Source organism: Scyliorhinus canicula, chromosome 9, assembly GCF_902713615.1.
Source record: "Scyliorhinus canicula chromosome 9, sScyCan1.1, whole genome shotgun sequence".
Lineage (NCBI taxonomy): Eukaryota > Metazoa > Chordata > Chondrichthyes > Carcharhiniformes > Scyliorhinidae > Scyliorhinus > Scyliorhinus canicula.
In genome coordinates, this window is record NC_052154.1 from 163,796,972 (window position 1) to 163,821,367 (window position 24,396).

Genomic DNA, 24,396 nt, shown 5'->3' on the forward strand with positions numbered 1-24,396 from the left:
GTCCTCGGGGGTTGGGGGGGGGCTGCCCCTCTAGGGCTCCGCCATAACCGTCAGGGAGAAGGGAACCCCCCCCGCGCTGGCGCCAAAATACGCCGGCCGGTCTGCGCATGAGCGGAACCATGCCGCCGGTTTTGCACATGCGCCAGATCATGACGGTCCTTCGCTGCATGCGCAAACCCCCACCGTCCCTTCGGCGGCGGCTGGAGCAGTGCCAACCCCTCCGTCGTCCACCTAGCCCATGAACAGGCGAGAATTCCTGACCTTTGGGGCCCTTTGACATCAGAGTCGTTGGCACCGGTTTTCCCGTCGGCGTGGGGACTTAGTCCCCGGAAGGGAGAATCCTGGCCCATGTCTTTCTGTCTCTAGGCTTAACTCCTCCCTGAGATCTCTGAGAATCATCCCTTTGAGATAGGATCCAATCACCACCTGTTACTGTGCAGAGGAGAGCCTTTTGGCCAATTCATTGGCTACCAGCCAATCAATCAAACTGAGTCCCACCCCATCTCTCTCTCTCTCTGGTGCCAAAAAGTCTAAGCTCCTGTTCAAACTAGCAGAGATTAGCACAGAGTGTTCTCTCCTGCAACTTCTGAATTCATCATTCTCTCTGCTGTTTGACTGAAAGATACATGTCCATTAATCACCCATGGATCAAAAATGATAACGGCAAAATAAAGGAAAGGGGAAATAAGGGAATCAACAGGAAGCATCTCACAATACAGTGATGGACAAGTAGTGTTATTATGCTGTGAAAAAAATGCGCAATCACAGCTGGGATTCTCCAAATCACCACGTTATGTCATATGCCCCTCTTCCCACAGATTTGTGCACAGTGATTATTCAGAAAATGTTATAGCCCTACTCCGTGTTTTCCCAACGTACCTGGGAGTGGAAGAAACACCAACCAGATGGCAGGCTGATGCTGACCCCACAATGATCCTTGGTAGATATGCCCACATGAACATTGGGTGGGGGCAGAATGGGCTTGATTGGTCCTTATCAATGGAATTTCCCAAGGGTTCTCCCAATCAGCCACCGTAACCTCATCAGGAATTCAGAGGAGAATTGGGATAATCATGTAAACAGGGTTTCACATTGACCTCCTCTAAAATAGTAGCCAATCGAGGACCCCCAAGGAAATTTCCCAGGCTGACATCTGATGATTGGAAACTTCAGTCAGGTACAAACTTTCTTTCACCTGGGAATTGTACTTAGCATGAATCATCACCTTCAAGAAACGAGCGAGGAAAGAAGATCGGAATGAACATGAGGAAGGAAACATATCATTGGAATTGTAATAGGCTGGAGTCATGCTTAAATCTAAGAACCATATTTGATCAAACGTAGAGTTCATTCAATAACAAACAAAACAGGCTCAATTTTCGTGGTTGGATCACGCTTCTTTCATTGGACTCAAATTTGAGTCCGAAATCGCAAAATTCCTGTGACAGTCTTCATGATGCAGTCCACCCAGAAACGGCCAATTAAGAAGCTGCCTCTGGGACCCATCCAATTAGTGACATCAAATACCAAGGCAGTGTGGGTTCTGCTGAGAGGCCCTGACCTGAGCTTCACCCAAGCCCCTCAACCCCAACTCCTTTGATGGATCCCTCTCGACACCTTGGGGCTAAGGGAGGCAGAGAGTACTCATCCCTTGGCCTAACCCCCCCCCCCCCCCCCCACCTTCCCCCCACCATTCGGAGTCCACCAAACCTGGGCCCCACTTGTCAGAATCTGGAGAGATTGGCACCCGTGGGGCTTCCAGCTGCGGGAGCTTACCAAGAGGCCGGAGCATTCAGCTTTAAGCCCAGTAATTGTGATTTAAGTTCATGTAAATGAGCTGTAATCAGGTTCTGGCCCACACTGGCCGAGAACCTGATCGGGCCATGCGCAGTGGGCCGGGAGATTCGCAATGGGATTGACGCCCAACGAGAATCCCATTTTGGCACTTGCCAATCCAATGGGCCATCGGGAATCCCACCTGGGGCTGGTGGCCCCAGAAAACCATGGCCACAATTCCATAATACGGGTTAATTTCCCCATTAAGTGCACTGATTTTCTAGTCACTGCTGCTGGGCAGGTAGCCATCACACCTGGGTACCGGTCTCCATGAAAGGGACACCCAGAAGCAAGACTATGTCAAGGAGCCAATCCAACAAAGGTTGATCATATTTTCATTGCATTCGCCTTGGCCTCCAAAATTGTCCCTGTGAATCCCTATTGGAGCAAATAGTTTGGCGATGTATCTACTGTAAATAACTGGATGCGGAAGAATTCCGTCTTACCTTGGCTATTATGTGGCACAGGTGCGCACCTTCCTGTGTCAGGCCAATGAGGCTACTGATGGCTGTCTCAATCTTGTATACGTTGGTTGCTGAATTTAGTTCTCTCACCAGGTCCTGTAAAACAAGTTAATGTGTGTATAAATATCACCTGTGAATGTAATAGTGTGATATCAATATATCTTCACACAGACACCAAATGCAGAGAACATTTGATCTGTTGAAGTGCTGTGTTAACATCGAGAAATGACTGTGTTAAGCAAAATAACATTGATTTTCTACAAGGAAACAAACAATTGGTGGCACTACAAATGCTTTTGAAGTTGGATGTTTTCATATGAATACTTTCACAATACTGGTAACCAATAGTGTGTCAAAAAAGATCAAAATCAATATTCATTATTTAATTCTTGACAAACTCATAGGGAGATAACGTAGGAGAGAGAATTAGTGAGAGAACGGTGCCGGATTCTCTATTTCTTAGAATTAATTCTCATAAATTGACCTCAAAAGGTGATGAAAGCGTGGAATATTTATGTTGCATAGATCTGTGACATTCAGGACACTAGGCAAAATGAACTGAACTTTAATCCTATCCCAACGTAATCATCTGAAAGGAAATGCCATCAATGGAAGACCAGAAAATAATTCAAAAGAGAAATAATTTCACTTCTAACCGATTCTGATAATGGTGGTTAAGACTTTACAACCAGCCGCATTGCTGTTTTAACTGCCTTCTCAAGAAATATATTATTTCATCTTTAAATGTCACATATTTCTGTCCATTTTTGATGAAAACTAGACTGTAATTGAATGTATATTCTCTTTGTGAAGATTCAATGTACACAATGTTATCTAATTGAGATCTATCACTTACATACTATCACAGGGGTGGGCAAACTACGGCCCACGGGCCGCATGCGGCCCGCCAAAGGTCTTTATGCGGCCCACCAAGTCATTAAAAAAAATATATATATATATATATTTTTTTTAATTTTAAATTTTTTTTTAAGGTTAATGGGTGGGGGGGCTGTTGGGTTACTTACTGGTATAGGGTGGATACGTTGACTGAGTAGGGTGATCATTGCTCGGCACAACGTCGAGGGCCGAAGGGCCTGTTCTGTGCTGTACTGTTCTATGTTCTATATGAGGCGCCCAGAATCATAATCGGGTGAAGTAATTATTTTATTTAATATACTATGCGGCCCTTTAAAATTGTGAATTTCTGAATGTGGCCCTTGCACGGAAAAGTTTGCCCACCCCTGTACTATCAAATGAAAAAACAATACGAATGTCCTTTACTCCAGCATTCATGTCAGGCCAATTTTAAACTAGCCATTAAAACCTCTCCAGTGCCATGACAATAGCTGATTGTGGTTGTGGACTTCAGATCCTATACGGTGCACTCTGTACTACAAAAGGGGTCAATTGGCTTGAGGATGGAGGTCAGACATGTTAGAGACGGTCAGGATAAGGCTTCAGATGTATTGTGGAGTTTTCTTTTCCCCTATACTGCAAATTGATCTCAAAGTATTTTATTTCTCTTTTGTTCTTCGACTCGGTACATTTCCACTGGTGCTGGTGTCCTTTGGTATTACATGTAAGCAGACATTCTTCGTATACCAATCAAAATGATGATAATAACGATTGATATTTATTTGTTAAGGTTATAATAACCAAGTCCATTGATATTCCCAACCAACATCCACACACCTTTGGGAAGCTCAAGGCTTCCAAAGTTTCAACGCTAGTACCTACTTCATGTGTGAGATAGGCTGGTACTTATTGCTCCCATCCTGGGAGTGAGCTGACAGACAGGGCGGCATATAATTGGGTGGCATGGTGAAGGGATATCCCTTTCCGACCCACCTCTGCTGAAATTTTACCAGTGACGGAGTGCCCTTTAATGACCCGTAAAGCCCTTGTTTGTTCCCCCACCCCACCATTCGTAGCATGCCCCTCCCCACCTATCACCTGTCCCCATGACTAGTCCTGATCCACCCCACTTATTTTGGTTGACTGGCTCCAGAGGTGATCCTCGTGGGAGACTTTCTGCAATCCTAGTTGTGGCCACCACTCCCAGTTGTCGTTCTGGAACTGGAGAGTTGCCAGCCATCTGTTTGGCTGGCAGCTTCTCTGAAGCAGGAATTCCTCCCAGATGGGGGTAGCCATCGCACCCTGAACCAGCTAACAGGCAGTTGGCTATGAAATCAGATCAGGGTATCCTGGACATGCAGAGGCAGGCTTGTCCTCCGTTCCTCTGCCGGGGATGGAGTGGGACCACTGCCTCCATGTAAAATTCCAGCCAATGTGACAGATGGAGGTAGGAGAAGGCCTGAAACCCATCAGTTTAGACTAAATTCAAACCTTGCAGTGGGAAGATAGCGCATACTGTACCATCATATAATTTAATTGCACTGAGGCTGATTAAATTATTTTCTCCTTATTTTGCTTTTTGCGAGCTTGTATTTCATTTGAGTACGCCTCAGCATTACACAGGCCACGTTGAAGGAGTCGAGTAGAATCCTGGGAGCGCATAGTTCTTACTGCACAGCACAGTTATTCAAAATTTACCAGATCAAGATTATGGGGATTCAAAAAATTTCCGTCAGCATTCTGAAAGGCAATAGGGCAAAGAAATTAAGTTCATGCCGAAAGAAAAGTAGCCTCGCCCCTCCCAATCACACACCACCCTCCTCCTCCTTCCCCACCACTCCCCTCCCCCCCCACCCAACACACACACCAAATTGTCTGCATGAAATGTGGGGCGTTGCACTAGTTGTTGAAAGTGCAGGCAAAGGCAACAGGGAAGAAGGGTTTAAGGAAGAAAATTGGCTATGGAGTAAAAAAGCTGGAGTAATTGTTATTTTTTTTTAAATTTAGTGTACCCAATTAATTTTATCCAATTAAGGGGCAATTTAGTGTGGCCAATCCACCTAGCCTGCATATATTTGGGTGGTGGGTGCGAAACCCACGCAAACACGGGGAGAATGTGTAAACTCCACACAGACCCAGAACCGGGATCGAACCTGGGACCTCGGCTCCGTGAGGCATCGGGGCTAATCCATTGCTCCACTGTGCTGCCCTCGTAATTGTTATTCTCTTGGACAACCCGAGAGTAATGGGGAGGTTTGGAAGAGGAGACTGTAACCAGTGGAAGTCGATGTAAATCAGCCAGATCTAGAAATGGATGCCAACAAGGAAGCGGTGGAAGTTGCCTCGTCAGCTCTCAAAAATGTCAGAGCAAGGAGATCACTGGGGCTCGGGAGGTCGAAGGAGCTCCCAAGAGTTTGGGCGGGAGAACTAATATGGAGGGAGAGAGGTCAAAGGAATTTCATACAAATGCCCTAACATTTAACCATAACTTCACATACGATAAACAGAATGGTCAATGTTCTGCTCTGATACTGGTTTCTCAGCTTCCTCTCGTGATGCTAGCATGTAGATCAACCCATGATTTTAGTGAGCTGAATTATTGCAGGAATACAGATGAGTACGTTTATTTATTATACAACTCAAAAATTACACTACACTAAAAAAAAATCACATAAAAACTTGGAAACGCTGGTGAGCCATCTATCTGATTATTCTATGAAACACTTGCCTTTATCCAAAACCTAGCTGCATTGTATGAAGAATTAATGCACACTGACTGGCTGCTAAAAGACTGTAAATCAAAGTGGCAGAATACATGCTTGTCACACTGAAGTTAAAGTATTGATGGATTTGTATTATGCCTTATAAATTGATTACTCAAATGTCAGAAATGAAAAGCCTTTATCTATTGAATTTGGTCTGTCTGTTTCACTAAAACCTTTTGGCCTCAGCTCAGTTATGAGGTATATATTAGAAATAACAGTAACCTGAGAATATACAAATCCAATCTGTAAAAGGTGGAGATGCCAAATGAGAGGGGGGAAAAACTGAATGTTTGTTCAGCATTTCATACAGATTATGTTCACAGAATAAGAAGCGAAAACATTTGCTGATGGTGGAATGCATTTGTAAGCACATTTCTTGGCTCATCTTTAAAAAAAAAAGCAAATTTATCGACTGAGCCGCCTAATGATGAAATTACTGACAAGATTCCATTTTTTGAAGCTTCTACCTTCGCACGGATCAGTACCAACACAAATTGACCATCGAATAACAAGAAAATTATGCTTCAAATAAAAGGACAAATTTCACTTTAAGTAGTCATACAACAAAGGTGCTTCTTATGCAGGCAGACACTCCCATCACTCCCTGTACAAATGTTGTACTATGTAGCAACACTAATCCACATTATGCTTCTTTTTATTCACGCAGAGTAGATCAAAAGTCTTATCCAACAACAGCTTTCACTTTAATTTCACAGGAAAGATCATCATCAGTAAGGCACACGTCGACAAATTCTCCCTCCCTCAGATCATGACAGTCTTGATGGTGTCACTTTCCAGAGTTCCTTATCAACTGACAAACTAATAACACCCCTATTCGCAGACTGGCCACTTCTGGAAAAACTCTCAGCACATCACTGTCACCGAGTTATTAACAAAACGATCCAGGATTTGACCTCTGTGGCCAGCTTGCATAATACTTTCAAGGGCTTCAGGAGGGAGAGAGAGAACCTAGTGGAGTGGTGCATTGACACCAATCTCCCTCAATGTCACTAGAACTAAGGAGCTTGTCATTGATTTCAGGAAGCAAATTGGCGTACACACCCCTGTCTGCATCAATGGTGCCGAGTTGGAGATGGTTTGACAGCTTCACATTCCTCGGTTTAAACATCAACAATCTGTCCTGGTCCACCCACATCGACCCTATGACCAAGGGAGCACAACGGCGCCTATACTTCCTCGGAAACTAAAATTCAGCATGTCCACATTGACACCCCGCTGTTACCAGACTTCTGAATTACCCTCTTATGGACTTAACTGGGCTGGATTTTTTGGCCGCGCCTGCCGCAAGATCGCCACGGATGGGGTCATGGGTGGGAATTTCTGGTCGCCAAGCGGGCGCAGCCGAAGAATCCCCCCCCCCCTGATCTCCCCACACATCTTCTCTATTGTGTAGCACTACATACTAACGCTTCACTCGGGGCGGGATTCTCTCAGCCCGGGTCCGGGGTGGAGAATTCCAGCGACCAGCGCGAATCGCGCCACACCGCCCTGATTCCAGGACGTGATACTCCACTGGTGCCGGTGGGGTTGGCGCAGCGCCGGTTGGGGCCGCCGCCGATTCTCACTCTGGATGGGCCGAGCGACCATCGTAAAAAGCCCGAGTCGCGCCGGCGCCTCAGGATTACAGAATCGCGCCCCCAATGTCTGTATGTATTTATTTGCAATGTGTATTTACCCTATGTCTTTTGTTTTTCAAGTATGGAACAACGTGCCTGGACTGTACACAGAACTATACTTTTCACTGTACCTCGGGACACGTGACAATACATCTAAATCTATCCTTTTCTGCCAAGCAGAAAAACTGGGGCGGGTGTCTCTGATCCTGAGGCTAAGTGTTGATGCCGTCGTAAACGCCATTGCATTTTACGATGGCATCAACAGGCCCCCAGGAGCAGCGATTCTGAGCCTTACAGGAGGCCAGCATGGCACTGGAACGACCCACGCCGCTCCAGCTGCTGATATCGGCCTCAAATGGGCACGACGGGTCTGCACATGCACGCTGCAACCGGTGCGAATGCGCGCATGTACACTGCAACCGGTGCGAATGCACGCATGCACGCTGCAACCGGTGCGAATGCACGCATGTACACTGCAACCGGTGCGAATGCACGCATGTACACTGCAACCGGTGCGAATGCACGCATGTACACTGCAACCGGTGCGAATGCACGCATGTACACTGCAACCGGTGCGAATGCACGCATGTACACTGCAACCGGTGCGAATGCACGCATGTACACTGCAACCGGTGCGAATGCACGCATGCATGGTGGCTTCCTTGTCCGCACAGGCCCTGAAGCAACATGGCGTAGAATCGATGGAGCGGCACGTGCGATTCGCACCCGGCCCGGCGATTCTCTTCTTGAGTGCTTCATTCTCCCCACAAGAATTGGGGGCGCGATTCTCCACAAATGCAGAGAGTCGTAAAGGCTGCTGTGAAACTGGCCGTGTTTCACGGCAGCCTCCGCGCCCCCTCCCGGGACCCGATTCTGCTCCCCGGTCGGGGCTAGCAGCAGGGCCCTGTGAACCACGGCATCGCAGGCTTAGCGAACGTCGCTAAGCCCGCGCGCCAAGGGTCACGGCGGCTGACGCGCACGATGACGTCAGCCGCGCATGCGCGGATTGGACAGCTCCAACCCGCGCATGCGCGGATGACGTCATCACGCATATGCGTCAAACCCGCGCATGCGCGGGCCGTCATGCCCCTCAGCCGCCCCGCGGACTGATCCAGCGGGGCGGCAGAGGAACAAAGAGTGAGCAGGTTTTGGACCCATGCCACCACCACGGCCGTGCCGATCGGTGCCATGGTTGTCGGGAACGGAACTTTGCGGCCGTTTTCACGAACGGTGAGAGCAGGTGTGTTTGCGTTCGTGAAAACAGCCATAAAGGCCTGGGAACTCGGCACATCGGACAGGGGAGAATCGCTGTTCGCCGTAAAAAAACTGCGAGCAGCGATTCGTGTCGTGGGGCGGCCGTGGGGGAGGGGGGGGGGAGAATAGCGGGAGGTCGGGAAAAATGACGGGAAGGCCCTCCCGCTATTCTCCGACCCGTCGTGGTGGGTGGAGAAACGCGCCCTCACAGTGTTTCTCTTTCTGTCTCTCTGCTTTGTTTTTGTGCCTGCACCTGTGCACTAATCACCTTCGCCCTCCAGCACCTCTGCCTGTAGCTATTCTTTGTGCTTGTAGCTACACACATTCTTTCTTAACTTTATTCCTGTTGATACTGCTTCCAAGCCAAAGGTTGTAAAGCCACATGGACAGTATTTGTTATCCAAGAATGGTACAACTGATCCCTTTACATTTGATGTAAACTGCTTTCTGAGCATTAACAAAATTCACAGATTCTGCAGAATGTGGTGAATGTACATCATGTAATTCACACTGTATAGTATTGTGTCCTTGTGGGCTCTGTCTGTGAGCCGTTGCGCGGCTCTGCCCACAGGGGGAGATGAGGAGCATGTACAGGGCTCCACCCTTGGCTCTGCCCACGGCTCCACCCATGGCCCCTCCCACTACCAGAAGTATAAAATGCTGCAGCCTTGTGAGCCTGCCCTCAGTTCTTCTGGTCGCAGGCAGGCTCTGTTGTAAGTCTATTAAAGCCACAGTTTACTTCCTATCGTGTCTCGAGTGAATTGATGGTCACATCAATTTAATAGACTTCTGAAAACCTGATCGACTAGATCTCGACCCGCAGGCTGCAGAAGCGAAGAAAATCTTTCTACACTGGCTTTGGTGTTTCAAGGCCTACCTGGCTGCGTCGACTACCTCCACTACTGCAGATGAGCAGAAACTCAGTCTACCGCACGCACGGGTGAGCCATTGCATCTCGACCTGCATATTTTTGCTACCCGCCGCCAGCGCCCTGCAGAGTCGCTAGAGGACTACCTGCACGATTTAAAAGCCCTTGCACGGGAATGTAACTTTCAGGCTGTAACTGCCTCCCAGCATATTGAACTCGCTGTCCGTGATGTGTACGTTGCAGGGATCCAGTCTAATTATGTGTGCCAGCGACTCCTTGATAAAGGGGCCCAGAACCTGGAGGACACGGTAGCGCTAGCAACCTCAATGGAAGTCGCGTTTCAAAGTCTTAACTCATTCCCCGCAGACCACGCGACCCCATCGTGTACCCCCGACCAGTAACTGCCCCAGGCCTGCGCTGGGCGGCCACCCGCCAACTATGGAGCGCCAGCGTGCCATTTTTGCTGTCACCCCCAACACCCACGGCAGCACTGCCCGGCCCGCATCGTGACCTGCAGCAGCTGCGGTCGAAAAGGACATTATGCTAAAGTATGCCTGTCGAAATCGAAACCCTCTAACTCCCCCGCAGTCCAGAGCAATCACTCCCCCAACTCGCAGACCCACAGACCCCGTAATGTTGCAGCATGTCTGCCGACTCCGCCTCCGCCCGACATGTGCGACTCATGGGGGCCACCATCTTGGCAAACCTACCCCACGTGGCCGGCCATGTGCGAGTCATGGGGGCCGCCGTCTTGGGTGCCATCTTCCTCGCCGCCAGCCACATGCACTCCACGGGGACGGCCATCTTGGACGCCTCCTTCTTCATCGCCCGCCACGTGCGATTAACGGGGGCCGCCATCTTGACCATGACACGATGTACACCTCGACGACTACGACCTCCGCGGACAGTCATCAGGGGGCCACTCCAGCACTGCTGATCAAGCCACCGACTACCCGCAACCCAACGCAGTCACTTTGGACCAGTCGAGCCCGAAGCACCTCAGAAGCTGGATGATCTCCGTTCAGGTCAATGGCTACAGGACACCGTGCCTCTTCGACTCCGGGAGCACCGAGTGCTTCATGCATCCAGACCTAGTAAGATGCTGTTCGCTCCCTATCTTCCCTGCACGTCAAACTATCTTCCTCGCCTCGGGTTCGCACTCGGTCCAAATACAAGGGCGCACCGTTGCGACCCTAACGATACAGGGCGCCAGCTACTCTAATTTCCAGCTGTACGTACTCCCCGACCTCTGTGCCCCACTCTTACTCGGGCTCGATGTTCAGTGCAACCTTAGAAGCCTCACACTCAGCTTCGGTGGACCCCTACCTCCTCTCACGATATGCAGCTTAGCGACTCTAAAAATCGACCCCCCTCCATTCTTCGCTAATCTCACCGCTAACTACAAACTCGTAGCCATTCGCAGCAGGCGGTATAGCCTGCAGGACAGGGTATTCATTAGAGCCGAAGTCCAGCGGCTCCTACATGAGGGAGTCAAAGAGGCCAGTAACAGCCCTGGAGAGCTCAGGTGGTGGTCGTCAAGACTGGGGAAAAGTTCCGGATGGTGGTTGATTACAGCCAAACCATTAACCGGTTCACACACCTCGATGCGTACCCCCTCTCCTCCGGATTGCAGACATGGTCAACCAGATCGCCCAGTACCGCATATTCTCCACGGTGGATCTGAAGCTGCATACCACCAGCTCCCAATCCGCCCAGAGGACCGCCACTACACGGCGTTCGAGGCAGATGGCCGCCTCTTCCATTTCCTCTGGGTCCCCTTTGGCATCACGAATGGGGTTTTGGTGTTCCAACGAGCGATGGACCGAATGGTGGACCAGTACGGCTGCGGGCCACGTTTCTGTACCTGGATAACGTCACCATCTGCGGCCATGATCAGCAGGACCACGATGCCAACCTCCACCGATTTCTCCAAACCGCCCAGAAACTCAATCTCACCTACAATAAGGAGAAATGTGTTTTCCGCACTACCAGACTAGCCATCCTCGGCAATGTCATGGAAAATGGAGTCCTGGGCCCCGACCCGGACCGCATGCTCTTACAGCTCCCTCTCCCTCATTGTCCCAGGGCCCTCAAGAGGTGCCTGGGATTCTTCTCCTATTACGCCCAGTGGGTCCCCCAGTATGCGGACAAAGCCCGCCCACTATTTAAGACCACACTCTTCCCACTGTCAGCAGAGACCCGCCAGGCCTTCAACTGCATCAAGGAGGACATCGCCAAAGCCGCCATGCGGGCGGTGGATGAATCCGTCCCCTTCCAGTTGGAGAGCGATGCCTCAGAAGTCGCTCTCACCGCCACTCTGAACCAGGCAGGGAGGCCAGTAGCTTTCTTCTCCCGAACCCTCTCCGCTTCAGAACTTCGACACTCCTCAGTCGAAAAAGAAGCTCAAGCCATTGTGGAGGTTTACCCTCAGCACCGACCAGAGATCAGTTGCCTTCATATTCGACAACTCGCAAAGGGGCAAAATAAAAAACGCTAAAATCTTGAGGTGGAGGATCGAACTCTCCACCTATAATTACGACATCATATATCGGCCAGGGAAGCTCAACGAGCCCCCAGATGCCCTGTCCCGCAGCACATGCACCAGCACGCAGGACGACCGATTAAAGGCTATCCACAACGACCTCTGCCACCCGGGGGTCACCTGGCTCACCCACTACATCAAGGCCCGCAACCTGCCTTTCTCCACCGAGGAGATAAAAGCCATCACCAGGGATTGCCTGGTCTGTGCGGAGTGCAAACCGCACTTCTATAGACCAGACAAGGCGCACCTGGTAAAGGCTTCCCGGCCCTTTGAACGCCTGAGCATGGACTTCAAAGGGCCACTTCCCTCGACCAATCGAAATGTGTACTTCCTCAACGTCATAGACGAATTCTCCCGCTTTCCGTTTGCTATCCCATGCCCTGATATGACCTCCCATACAGTCATCAGAGCCCTGCACAGTGTCTTCACCCTGTTCGGCTTCCCAAGTTACGTACACAGCGACAGGGGTTCGTCCTTCATGAGCGACGAGCTGCGTCAGTACCTGCTCGACAAGGGCATTGCCTTGAGCAGGACTACCAGCTATAACCCCATGGGGAACGGGCAGGTGGAGAGGGAGAACGTGACGGATTGGAAGACCGTCCTACTGACCCTACGGTCCAGGAATCTCCCGACCTCCCACTGACAGGAGGTCCTCCCCGACCCGCTCCATGCAATTAGGTCCCTCCTGTGCACTGCCACTAACCAGACCCCTCACGAGCGATTATTTGTTTTCCCTAGGGGCACTACCTCGGGGGCTTCACTCCCATCTTGGTTGAGGACACCGAGCCCGGTTCTCCTCCGGAAGCATGTCCGCACACATAAAACGGACCCACTAGTAGAAAGGGTACTACTGCTACACTCGAACCCACACTACACCTTTATAGAATACCCCGACGGCCGTCAGGATACCGTTTCCCTCCGGGACCTGGCGCCTGCAGGATCCAACACCACCACCACCACCGCCGAGGTACCCCTCACACTACACCCCACCCGACCCTCCATGCCCTGCGCCCCCATGCCTACAGCTTTCCTGCGCACCCCCTTCGCCCGTCGCACCGGTCAGGAACGAAGCTCTGAATGAACCACCCCCGGAGTCCACCCTCAGATCCACACCACCCGTCACCACTCAGCCATCTGAAGAGGCTGCAACCCCAGTACTCCGCCGATCCCAAAGGACGACTCGGCCACCGGACCGGCTCAACCTGTAGACCCGTCACCCCCGCCAGACTTGATTTTTTTACAGGGGGTGAATGTGGTGAATGTACATCATGTAATTCACACTGTATTGTATTGTGTCCTTGTGGGCTCTGTCTATGAGCCATTGCGCGGCTCTGCCCACAAGGGGAGATGAGGAGCTTGTACAGGGCTCCACCCATGGCTCCACCCATGGCTCCGCCATTGCCCCTTCCACTACCGGAAGTATAAAGTGCTGCAGCCTTGTGAGCCTGCCCTCAGTTCTTCTGGTCGCAGGCAGGCTCAGTTGTAAGTCTATTAAAGCCATAGTTTACTTCCTATCGTGTCTCGAGTGAATTGATAGTCACATCACAGACATTTTACAGAAAGTAAACAGGTTTCTTGATCTTGGTTTCGGACAAGGATCGGCACAACATCGAGGGCCGAAGGGTCTGTTCTGTGCTGTAAAGTTCTATGTTCTTGTTGCATTGCTTCCGGGTCAAAGGTCACCGTAAAATGTTGAAGTGATGTGTGTAACTGAAGAGAAGATACAATGTAGTGACAAAGGAAAGTACTCAGAAGTATATACCTGAGTTAAAACAGTGCGTCTCAATTACCCTGTGAGAAGATTTATTATGGATTGGAAAAATATTTTTTAACCATTTTCGCCAACATACTGCACCTTGCATTCTGTTTCACACTAAAACAGTTGCATTTATCAAAAGGAAATTACTCTAAATACATTTTTAAAAAACTCAAGTGGCTAACACTGTCAGGAAATGAAACCCAAATCCATTTCCAGAGGGCATCTGAAAAAGCAGCAACATTATATGGCATGCGTCACCTTCCCCTCACTTGCTGTCAATGACTAACACATTTCATTTGAACTGGCAGATGGGAATCAGTGCCGTTTGACAAGCTGTGCAGTCTGATCTACAAAAAAATAGTTTAATAGAGTCTTATCTATACTTGTAGGAGCAAAATAAACAATTTTCCCACTGACTCTAATCAACAGAACAATCAATTCAACCCTTCGTTCACTTTGTTTCCTTCATAATGCAGTTGGACAGTCACAAGTGATTCACTGCATATGGGAGAGATATCCCTTTGCAGGCATGCACACGGAGAATTGCCCCACCAGGACTAAGTTATAAACCCCTGTTTCAAAAAAAAGATTGAGAGTCCTGTCCGTGGCTCACTGACTTTGAGGCTCAATATGAAATGAAATAAAATGAAAATCGCTTATTGTCACGAGTAGGCTTCAATGAAGTTACTGTGAAAAGCCCCTAGTCGCCACATTCCGGCGCCTGTCCGGGGAGGCTGGTACGGGAATCGAACCGTGCTGCTGGCCTGCTTGGTCTGCTTTAACAGCCAGCGATTTAGCTGAGTGAGCTAAACCAAGTAAAATGCTGCAAATGTTGGAAATCTGAAGTAAAAATGCTAGAAATATTCAGCAGGTCGGGCAGGAGCTGGTGGGATCTTCTGGTCCTGCCAACAGCAAACCCCCACTCCCAGTGGCGGAGGGGTGCATAAAACGGGAAACCCCATTGGCAGTGGTGGGACCAGAAGATCCCACCACCAACCAATGGCGGGCCACCTCTATCCCACCGTGGAAAACCCCAGTCAATGCTTCAGGTCACTGGCCCTTGGTGAGAACAGGTGGGTTTTGTGTGATCTCACACAGCTGTCAGGGACACGTACATCCGACACGTATTGGAATTTCCACTTGTCCAGGTCTTGCTGCATTTATTTATGGAGCAGAGGAAAGTGTGGGACTTGATGCTTGGTGTCAGAAACAGTCTAAAATTAACCTGAGCAAAAGTGGGATCTTCCCGTTGAACCCACAAGGGGGAGGAGCAGAGCTGGAGTGGCTGCCGTTTAAACAGGCCCGGTACAAATTCCACTACCTGGGAATCCAAATCGCTCATCACTGGATAGGGATCCGCAAGTGGAACCTGACCAGCCTGGTGGAGGAAGTATAAAAGGACCTGCAGAGATGGAACGCACTCCCACTCACCCTGGCACCACAGTTCATCGATTTTTCAGTGTTCGTTCGATATGTGTACCCCATTCCTCATATTAGGCATCACTAAATTTACCCCATTAACTGTGACATGCCTGGAGCAATGCTAGCTGCCACACTACAGGCAGTAAATCAATTAATTACTTTGAAGTGCAGTGACTGCTGCTTTGTAATCAAATGTGGCAGCTATTATGTGATGCCATAAACAGTAATCAGATAAATGAACCATTAATCTTTATTTGTCGGCCGGAAAAGGAATGTCAGTCAGACGCCAAAAGAAATGCTTGCTCGTTGATTAATGTTATAAAAAGTTTAATATCTACCTGAAGAACGCAGGTTGGGCATTTAAAGCTCACCTGAAGCACGTCTACATTAATAGAGCACTCCCTTGGTACAGAACTAGAGTTTATCCACTCAGGTTATATGTTCAAGTTCTGGAATGGGACCTGATCCCACAACTGATGCGACTCGGATTATTTATAATCCTGCACTCCCAAAAGGCAATATAGGTCGGTGACAAGAGACGAAGACCATTTGAACCATATATTTTTCCACTGGGATCACAGAATTATCCTCTACATTTTCTGTATTGTAAAACTGCGTTTGTATTTCTAAAGATGAAATTTAGGATAAAACGGTTGTCAACGAAAATCCTGCAGCCACGAAGGCAGCAAAAGATAACCACTTTACAAGGAAAAATATGGGGATGTATGTGTACATTAATACACAAATGCAATATAATGGAGTCCAACACACCCTTCTATTCAGGGACAGGCAGGTCTGGTCTGCTATTCAATATTTTAGTCTGTTTCTGAGACCAAGCATCAAGTCCCACACTTTCCTCTGCTCCATAAATAAATGCAGCAAGACCTGGACAAGTGGTAAGTTACATTCGCATCACACAAGTGCAAGACAATGACCATCTCCTACAAGAGAGGATTTAACCATCGCCTTTTGACATTCAATGGCATTACTGTAGCTGAATCCCCCACAACTGGCATCATATGGGTTACCATTGATTAGAAACTGAACTGGACAAGCCACATTAATACTGTGGCTACCAGGGCAGGTCAAAGGCTAAGAATCCTACGGTGAGTAATTCACCTCCAGACCCCCTAGTGCCTGCCCACCATCTGCAAGGCACATGTCAGGAGTGTAATGGAATACTCTCCACTTGCCTGGATGAGTACAGCTCCAACAACACTCAAGAAGCTTGAGCGCATCCAGACAAAGCAGCCCGCTTGATTGCTCCTCCTTCCACAAACATTCAAACCTCCACCACCGTCGAACAGTGGCAGCCATGTGTACTATCTACGAGACACACTGCAGTAACCCACCAAGGTTCCTCAGACAGCATCTTCCAAACCCACGACCACTAACATCTAGAAGGACAAGAAGCAGATACCTGGGAACCCCACCACCTGGAGGTCCTCCTCCAAGTCACTCACCACCCTAACTTGGAAATATATCGCTGTTCAATCGCTGTCACTGGGACAAAATCCTGCAACTCCTTCCTTAACAGCACAATGGGTGTACATACGCCTGAAGGACTGCTATGGCTCAAGATGGCAACTCACTATGACCTTCTGAAGGGCAACTAATGATGGGCAATAAATTCTGGCTTAACCAGCGATGCCCACATCCCACATTCAATAAATACAATGATCCAGTCAGACTGCATAGTTAATAAGGACAACTCTGTAACAACTCCGAGACAGCCCAAGTGTCAAAATATAGTTCGATAAATGCAAGAAATAAAAGCCAGCGAACCTCTCTTTTGTACTAATGGTGGAGCAAATTTGAAGAGTAACATCATGAATAACCCCAGGAGGCATTTTACTGAACATCTATGAATGTTGTCTACGACACCCCATTTTGTAGAACTCTGTTCTGAGGCTATTTGTACCTTGACAATATTAGCAATTCTAAACCAGGAAATCGTAAAGTGGCCCATCAAACTAAGCATATGTATTTGCCTAAGCATTAAAATGAGCTAGATTAATTATCTCAATATATAACTATATTAAACAAGAAAGAAAAACAACTATATTTAAAATTAGGAACAATCATTAAAGGAGATAATGTTTTTTGACAATTTCATAACACCTAAATAATAGCACAAACTAATTCATGTTCAGATAAATCACTACTCACTGAAGCTTGCTATTCCTATCCCAACAGTTGGAAATGCACATAGTACGGCAGACTTCAAGTTATCTACACAATATATGAGTTTTCTGAGGAAATAAATGAATTCTTAGCCCTGAACAGATTAAGCTTCTGCAGGTGTCAAAAGTTCAATAATTCCGACAGCTGAATATAGACCGGCAAATGAATGGAAGAGAATTTATTTTCTAAGTGCCCAACTGGAGAAGACACATGTTTGTTTTTAACTTCTTAAATGCCAACTGCTATTCATGGGCCATGGTTAACTGAGATTCTTGTTATTCTTCCCTTTTCTTCTGAACTAACAGAGCAGAAGCAAAATATGTCGGATGACAGAATTCTGAAGTAAAAACGGAAAATGCTGGGAATAGTCAGCAGGTCTGTTGGCATCTGAGGAGAGAGGAAACAGAGCTAAATGTCTCAGGTCAATGGCCACTCATTGGTACTGGAAGAAGTCAGATGGCAGAATCTGACCATATTTTTTCAAAATATTGGTTCTGGTGGGAAAACCGAGGCGATTCTCATCGACGCCCTCACCGAATATTCAGCCTCTTTAACAATATTTTTCTTCCCATGTGGTTCACACTGTGCTTGTCGCAGCTTTCCCACTCATTCGCTCGGCGTGGGAAGATATCGTGTGCGATCTATTGGCCTCGTTGCACCCGTCTCGGGACAAGACGGGGCCGGTAAATCTCGCGAGAGGCCTCTCACGGGATTTACCGGCCTCGTCACGCCTCGTGAGATCTAACAAGATCTGGCGAGCTGTCGCGATTTAATTCACACCCATTGAGGCCAGGATCCAGATTTGCACATAATTGATGGAACTATCAATTCTACGGACACGTGCTTGTAGGATTAGAATAGCGGTTTTAATATACTTACAACAGAGCCAGCCTGTTCGCCGTTGAACTTTCGATGAACTGGCCGGCTGGCTCTGTGGCACGGATCTTTATACAGCAGCTCCAGGGGGAGGAGTTCTGGGCGGAGCCAAGGGGGGAGCCCAGTACAAACTCTCGAGTACTCCCAGAGCTACTCCCCCTGGTGGTCAGGTAGTGCAACTGCACTTACAATATCGGTACGTATATACAATGGGAACAGAGTGACATTGGTAACTTATAATACAGTGTGAACCTCATTCACCACACATATTCAAGTGAGCAGTTAGTCTCACTTGAATGTGTCTATGCCAGATCTACCCAGCCTCCAGGACCTCACCTCGGAGACCCCGAGCAGGCGGCACTTACCACTGGTTCCCAAAACATGGACCAGGTGTTTTGGCAATTGCGGGGTGGTGGGGGTGGATGATCGGATTGGGGCCCCCCAGGGTGGTATCCTGGCACTACTTTTTCCACATGGCCAGCCTGACACCCGAACAATGCCACCCGGACACCCTAGCAGTTGGGTCATTGGGGGAGTCTGGAGGTCATGGTGGGCGGGTCTGATGATCAGGGTGCCATTTGAAAATGGCGCCCCCATCTCTTCCTGCACTGGTGAGTGGGGCTCGTTAGTACAGGAAACGAGACTAAGTGCGGCCTCAGCAGGGCGTTCCTCTCTGAGGCCCAGAAATGAAGCAGAGTGCCGTTTAATAGCAGGATCATTCTCGGCACTGCGATCACCAGGAAACACCCAGCGAAACGCTCCAGACATGGGACTCTGTTTCATTTCCGCTAAATCTTGCCAATAATCTCTAAAATCAGTGGGGCGCTCCTTTTAAACGCTTCCTCAGCACCCGCCCAGCACTTGTCCCAAGTCTAGTTGGGGGGCTTGCCTGCCAGGAAGATAGCACCAAGATTTACGTAGGGATCCTTCACCAACTCCTGAATGGTGTGGAGCAGAAGCTTGACATCCTCTAGGCGCGATTGTGTAGCCACCCATCAAGCAAGGTCGCCACCCCCACTTGGAGGCATTAAACAAGAAAGAAAAACAATTCAATTTAAATTAGAAACAATTATAAAAGGGGATGCACATCCTCCCCGTATCTGCGTGAGTTTCCTCTGGGTGCTCTGGTTTCCAGTGAAAAGATGTGCAGGTTAGGTGGATTGGCCATGCTAAATTGCCCCCTAGTGTTCAAAAGTTAGGTGGGGTTACAGGATTACAGGGATAGGGCGGGGTGTGGGCCTAGATACGGTGCTCTTTCAGAAGGTCGGCGCAGACTCGCTGGGCTGAATGGCATCCTTCTGCGCGGCAGGGCTTCTATGGATTCTACGGTTAAGATTAATTACCTTCCTCATGCAGTCAGGGTAAGTCTGACTCCTAATGTCCTCTGCTGCATCTCTTCACACATGCATGGTGATCTGCCACTCAGTCACCTCACACCCTCCCCCCTCACCTGCCCCACCACCACCCGCACTCCCCAAGGTCCCCACAGTAAATAATCTGTTTCTCACATCCCCGCTCCCACTTACGTCACACGCATGGCAGCCTTCATCACCGCCTGACATGGCAGGATCCCGGCCTACACTCTCCCCATCTGTCTCATTGCAGGACACACCCGAGCACAACTGACGTAAGCGGGCACAGACTGCCAGAGCCAAGGCCGGGCTGAGATGCCTGACACCCAATGAGGAGAAAGCCCTTGAGCTGACAACAAAGGAGAAGGACCCCACCTGTGAAGAGGGAAAAGGGGAACGCCAGGAGATAAAGGTGGGAACCCTGCAAGCCTCATGTGAGCTAACTTCCATCCATCAGCCTACCCCTGTGATGCACTAATGCCATCTCACTTCCCTTGTAGGTTAACCAGTTGACCAGCCCAGGCCATTTTCACGCCCCCTGGAAACCACAGGTCTGAGCAACTCCAAGGCAGACATCTTGGAGACAAGCATCAAAAAGGCATCACAGCTGTCACCTGCATCCTTCACATATAGATACTCACACCTCAGTGGGATTAACTAGTAGACAGGCTTCTGGGTCACCCACTGGTGAGCACCTCAATGCTGAAGATCAACAGAAAGCAGAGGAAAGAATCCCAGGGATCCGGCACTCGGAGGGGTGACTGAGCTCAGGGCTCTGCTGAAAGACACTGCTGAGCTCTAGCCCTGGGTCCAGAGCTGCTACAGCTGCAAAAGGCAGAATCATGACCATCAAGAAGGGATGACAGCATCCGTTCTTGGACTGCAAGGCTTATTGAAGGAGTCCAAAGCTTTCTGTTTGAGGAGATGGTGCCGTCACTCCAACGCAACAAGCCCAACTCTGCAAGGGTGGCATCCGCAGTAAGGACCTTGACCCAGGAGGTGCACTCCTTTATGGGGATGTCCGCTCCATGGCTGCTCATGGACTCCATGGCTGAGGGCACGGAAATATTCTGGTAAATCTCCTCTGCACTCTCTCAAGGACCCTCACTTCCTTCCTAAAATGTGATCAGAACTGGACGGAATACCCTAGTTTTGAAAAACTGTAGAGCTTTAAAAAGGTTCAGCATTTTACTTCTTTACTTGCTAACCACTCTGCTACAACCCTCCCAAGAGCCGCGGTGTATGGACTGTGAGGTCCCCCATGACCTTGGACGATACGAGTTTCCACGAAAAGGTGGCGGGACTTCCCCTTAACAAGGAGAGCCCAGCGGGCATAAGAACCCCAACCCAAATGTGGGTTGAGGTGGGAGACCCTTTGGGGAGCGGAGTTGTAGATAGTTTATTGTGTTAATCAACCTTTTGTTTTGCCGCCATCATCGCTTCCTTGTGGTCACTCTATCTGGATCCAACACACTCTCTTAAACTGTCCTGCCACCTTCAAAGATCCATGCAGGTCTCTCGTCTCTTTACAACTGTACCATTAAGTCTATATTGCCGCTCTCTATCCCTTTGTCAAAATGCATCACTTGACACTTCTCAGGATTAAATATCATCTGCCACTGGTCTTCTAATTTATCTATATCCTTTAGCAGTCAATCTGTATCAGCCTCACTGTCAGCTGCCCCTCCAGCTGATTGATAAATGTTGATATTTTACTCTGTAGTCCTGTATCCAGGTCTATTATATATCTCAAACAAAAACACATGCATTGATTGAACTGCTGAGTGGCTTCACACTTTGGCAGGGGAGACCCAAGTTCCTGGAAGAATTACTCCCCTTAAAGCTAAACTGCATCTCTTCGAGAGGCATTTGGCTGCAGCAAAGGTTGAAACTCATAGAACTCATAGAATTTACAGTGCAGAAGGAGGCTATTCGGCCCATCGAGTCTGCACTGGAGTTCACACATTATGCTTACTTGACATCAAAGTGAAGGAACAGTCTCTGGAAAATCTAATAAGGGGAAAGAAGATCTTTGAACCTCCCAGGTTCATGCCTGTAAGTGAGGCTGCAGAGCAGCTGCTGGAGATCATCAAAAAGCAAAGAGACAAAGGAGAGGAGCTAGCATTGACTGAAGAGACCCTCTGTGTTGGACTGGCCAAAGTGGATGGCAATGATCAGAAAATCACATTTTCTTGGAAAGAGAACCCTACTTAAACCCACACCTCCACCCTATCCCTGTAACCCAGTAACCCCACGCGACCTTTTTGGACACTGAGGGGCAATTTAGCGTGACCAATCCACCTAACCTACACGTCTTTGGACTGTGAGAGGAAACCGGAGCACCCGAAGGAAACTCACGCAGACACAGGGAGAACTCGCACAGACAATGGCCCAAGCCGGGAATCGAACCTGGGACCCTGGAGCTGTGAAGTAACAGTGCTAACCACTGTGCTACCGTGCCGCCCAAACTGCTTAAAGACATTGAGGAAGACCACAAAACAGATAGACAACAGAATGCATCCGCAGGATGCTGCACTGGAGTTAATGGAGCGGGATGCTGACTGAATGAGAGAGGCTCAGAGGGACAGGGTGTCATCCAGACAAATGTTCAGAGGGCAAATGGGAGCCATGATGGTCAGTGCCAACAGTTTTGTGATGAAAGCCTGGGTGCAGCACAGAAAGAAGTTTAATAACCTCACATGAGTGGTCACGGTCAGTGACTGAATCCTTAATGCCAAATCCCACCAGCTGCACCAGTAGCCTCGCCCATTGTTCCAGTCACCACATCCTCTTCAGTCACTTACCAACAAACCAGCTCAATCACAACTTACAGTCACATACTTCAGCGAACCTCCAACCGAATCTCACACACATCTCGCAGCGTGAACCTGCTGCTGGATATTCAACTGTGCTCAGCACACCACCTAAACACACACATTCCACCACACTCCCTGGGTGGAATTTAATCCAGGCCACAGAAGTTTCTCCCACCAGCCACAGAGCCAGTGAGAGGGTCGCGTCACCTCCTTAGCGGAAGGTTTGCTGTATTAAGTGTCAATCACGTACCCGCTACGACCATGTGAGAAAGGATGAACCGGTTCTCCTCTATTCAACTTCCTTGGTTGGTCACAACAAACATTTAAGTTTATTTTTTACGAGGATATCAGAATGTCTTTGACTATTTAAGCCCTGCCCAATAAGGAGCCAATCAAACAAGGTTTTCAAAAGTCAAAGAGTGAGCAAATTTATTACCCACTAAAACCTGAGAAAATTCAATGCATTTAGCCCTCATGCAGTCACTAGGGTCCATGTGTGCGTGCACACACACACGCACATATGTGCACACTCTCTAATAAGCATCAGAAATAAGGGCAGCTGGAGAACAATTGAAAAAAAGTAAAAGAATACACAGTAGACCACGAGTCTCTTCAACATTCCATTTTACCTTAAAGAGACAATTAAAAATATTATCATCTTACCAAAGCTTGCATTCGTAACACTGAACACATCGCTCTTTGCTTAGATGCAGGGAGGATGTTAATTGGTGTGGCAAGGCTGAAGTTGGCAGATCTTGGGTGGGATTCACCGACACCCCGCCCCGGGTCGGAGAATCGGCTGGGGGGGGGGGGGGGGGGGGGGGGGGGGGGGGGCGTGAATCCCGCCCCTGCCGCTCCGGTGCCGACGGCCGAATTCTCCGGCGCCGGTTTACGGGCGGGGCGGGGATCACGCTACGCCGGTCGGGGGCCGTTGGCAGTGGCCCCCCAGCAATCCTCCAGGCCCTGATGGGCCAAGCGGCCACCTGTTTTCGGCCAGTCCCGCCGGCGTGAAATAGACATGGTCCATCACGGCGGGACATGGCCTGGAAGGTGACTTGCGGAGCCAGTGAGAGGCTCGCGTCACCTCCTTAGCGAAAGATTTGCTGTATTAAGTGTCAATCAGGTAAGAGCCTCGGGGGGGGGGGGGGGGGGGGGGGGGGGGGGGGCGCACGGGGAGATCCGGCCCCATGGAGGGCCCCCACAGTGACCGGGCCCGCGATTGGGGCCCACCGATCTGCGGGCAGGCCTGTGCCGTGGGGCCACTCTTTCCCTCCGCGCCGGCATGGAGAAGAAACCCCCTGCGCATGTGCAGGAAACACGCCAGTGGTTCTGCGCATGCTGCATCTCACGCCGGCCGGCGGCGGCTCTTCGGTGCCGGTTGACGCAGCGCCAACTCCTCCAGTGCTAGCCTAACCCCCGGAAGTGCGGAGGATTTCGCAACTTCCAGGCGGCCCGACGCTGGAGTGATTCGCGCGGCTGTTGGCACAGGTACGGGCCCCCCGCCAATTGCGGGAGAAATCCCGCCCCTGAACTATGGAGCTGATTTTTGTGGCCCCTGTATTTAGTTGTCCCCAAAACTCTAATTTGAAATCCTTTCCTTTGTCCTCATGTAATGTGTCTGTTTTGTAACCGAACTACCTCCTCGAAGGTCTCTCAATGAGCAATGACTTGATTTCCTACCGATTTTTGTATCCAATCCATGCCAGCTCTTTTCAACTCGCTGAATTATCTCTCCTCCAGCTAAGTCTTTTTCACTTGGTTTTGCC

General features: G+C 49.3%; 1 protein-coding gene across 1 annotated transcript in view; it reads right to left on the minus strand.

Annotated features, from left to right (window-relative positions):
* Positions 1-24,396, minus strand: part of LOC119971858 (protein inscuteable homolog) — a 442,888-nt gene that overhangs the window by 253,421 nt on the left and 165,071 nt on the right. The window contains exon 5 of the mRNA XM_038808087.1: positions 2,283-2,396. Within this exon, the coding sequence (XP_038664015.1) occupies positions 2,283-2,396 (114 nt within the window). The remainder of the gene's footprint in view (positions 1-2,282; positions 2,397-24,396) is intronic.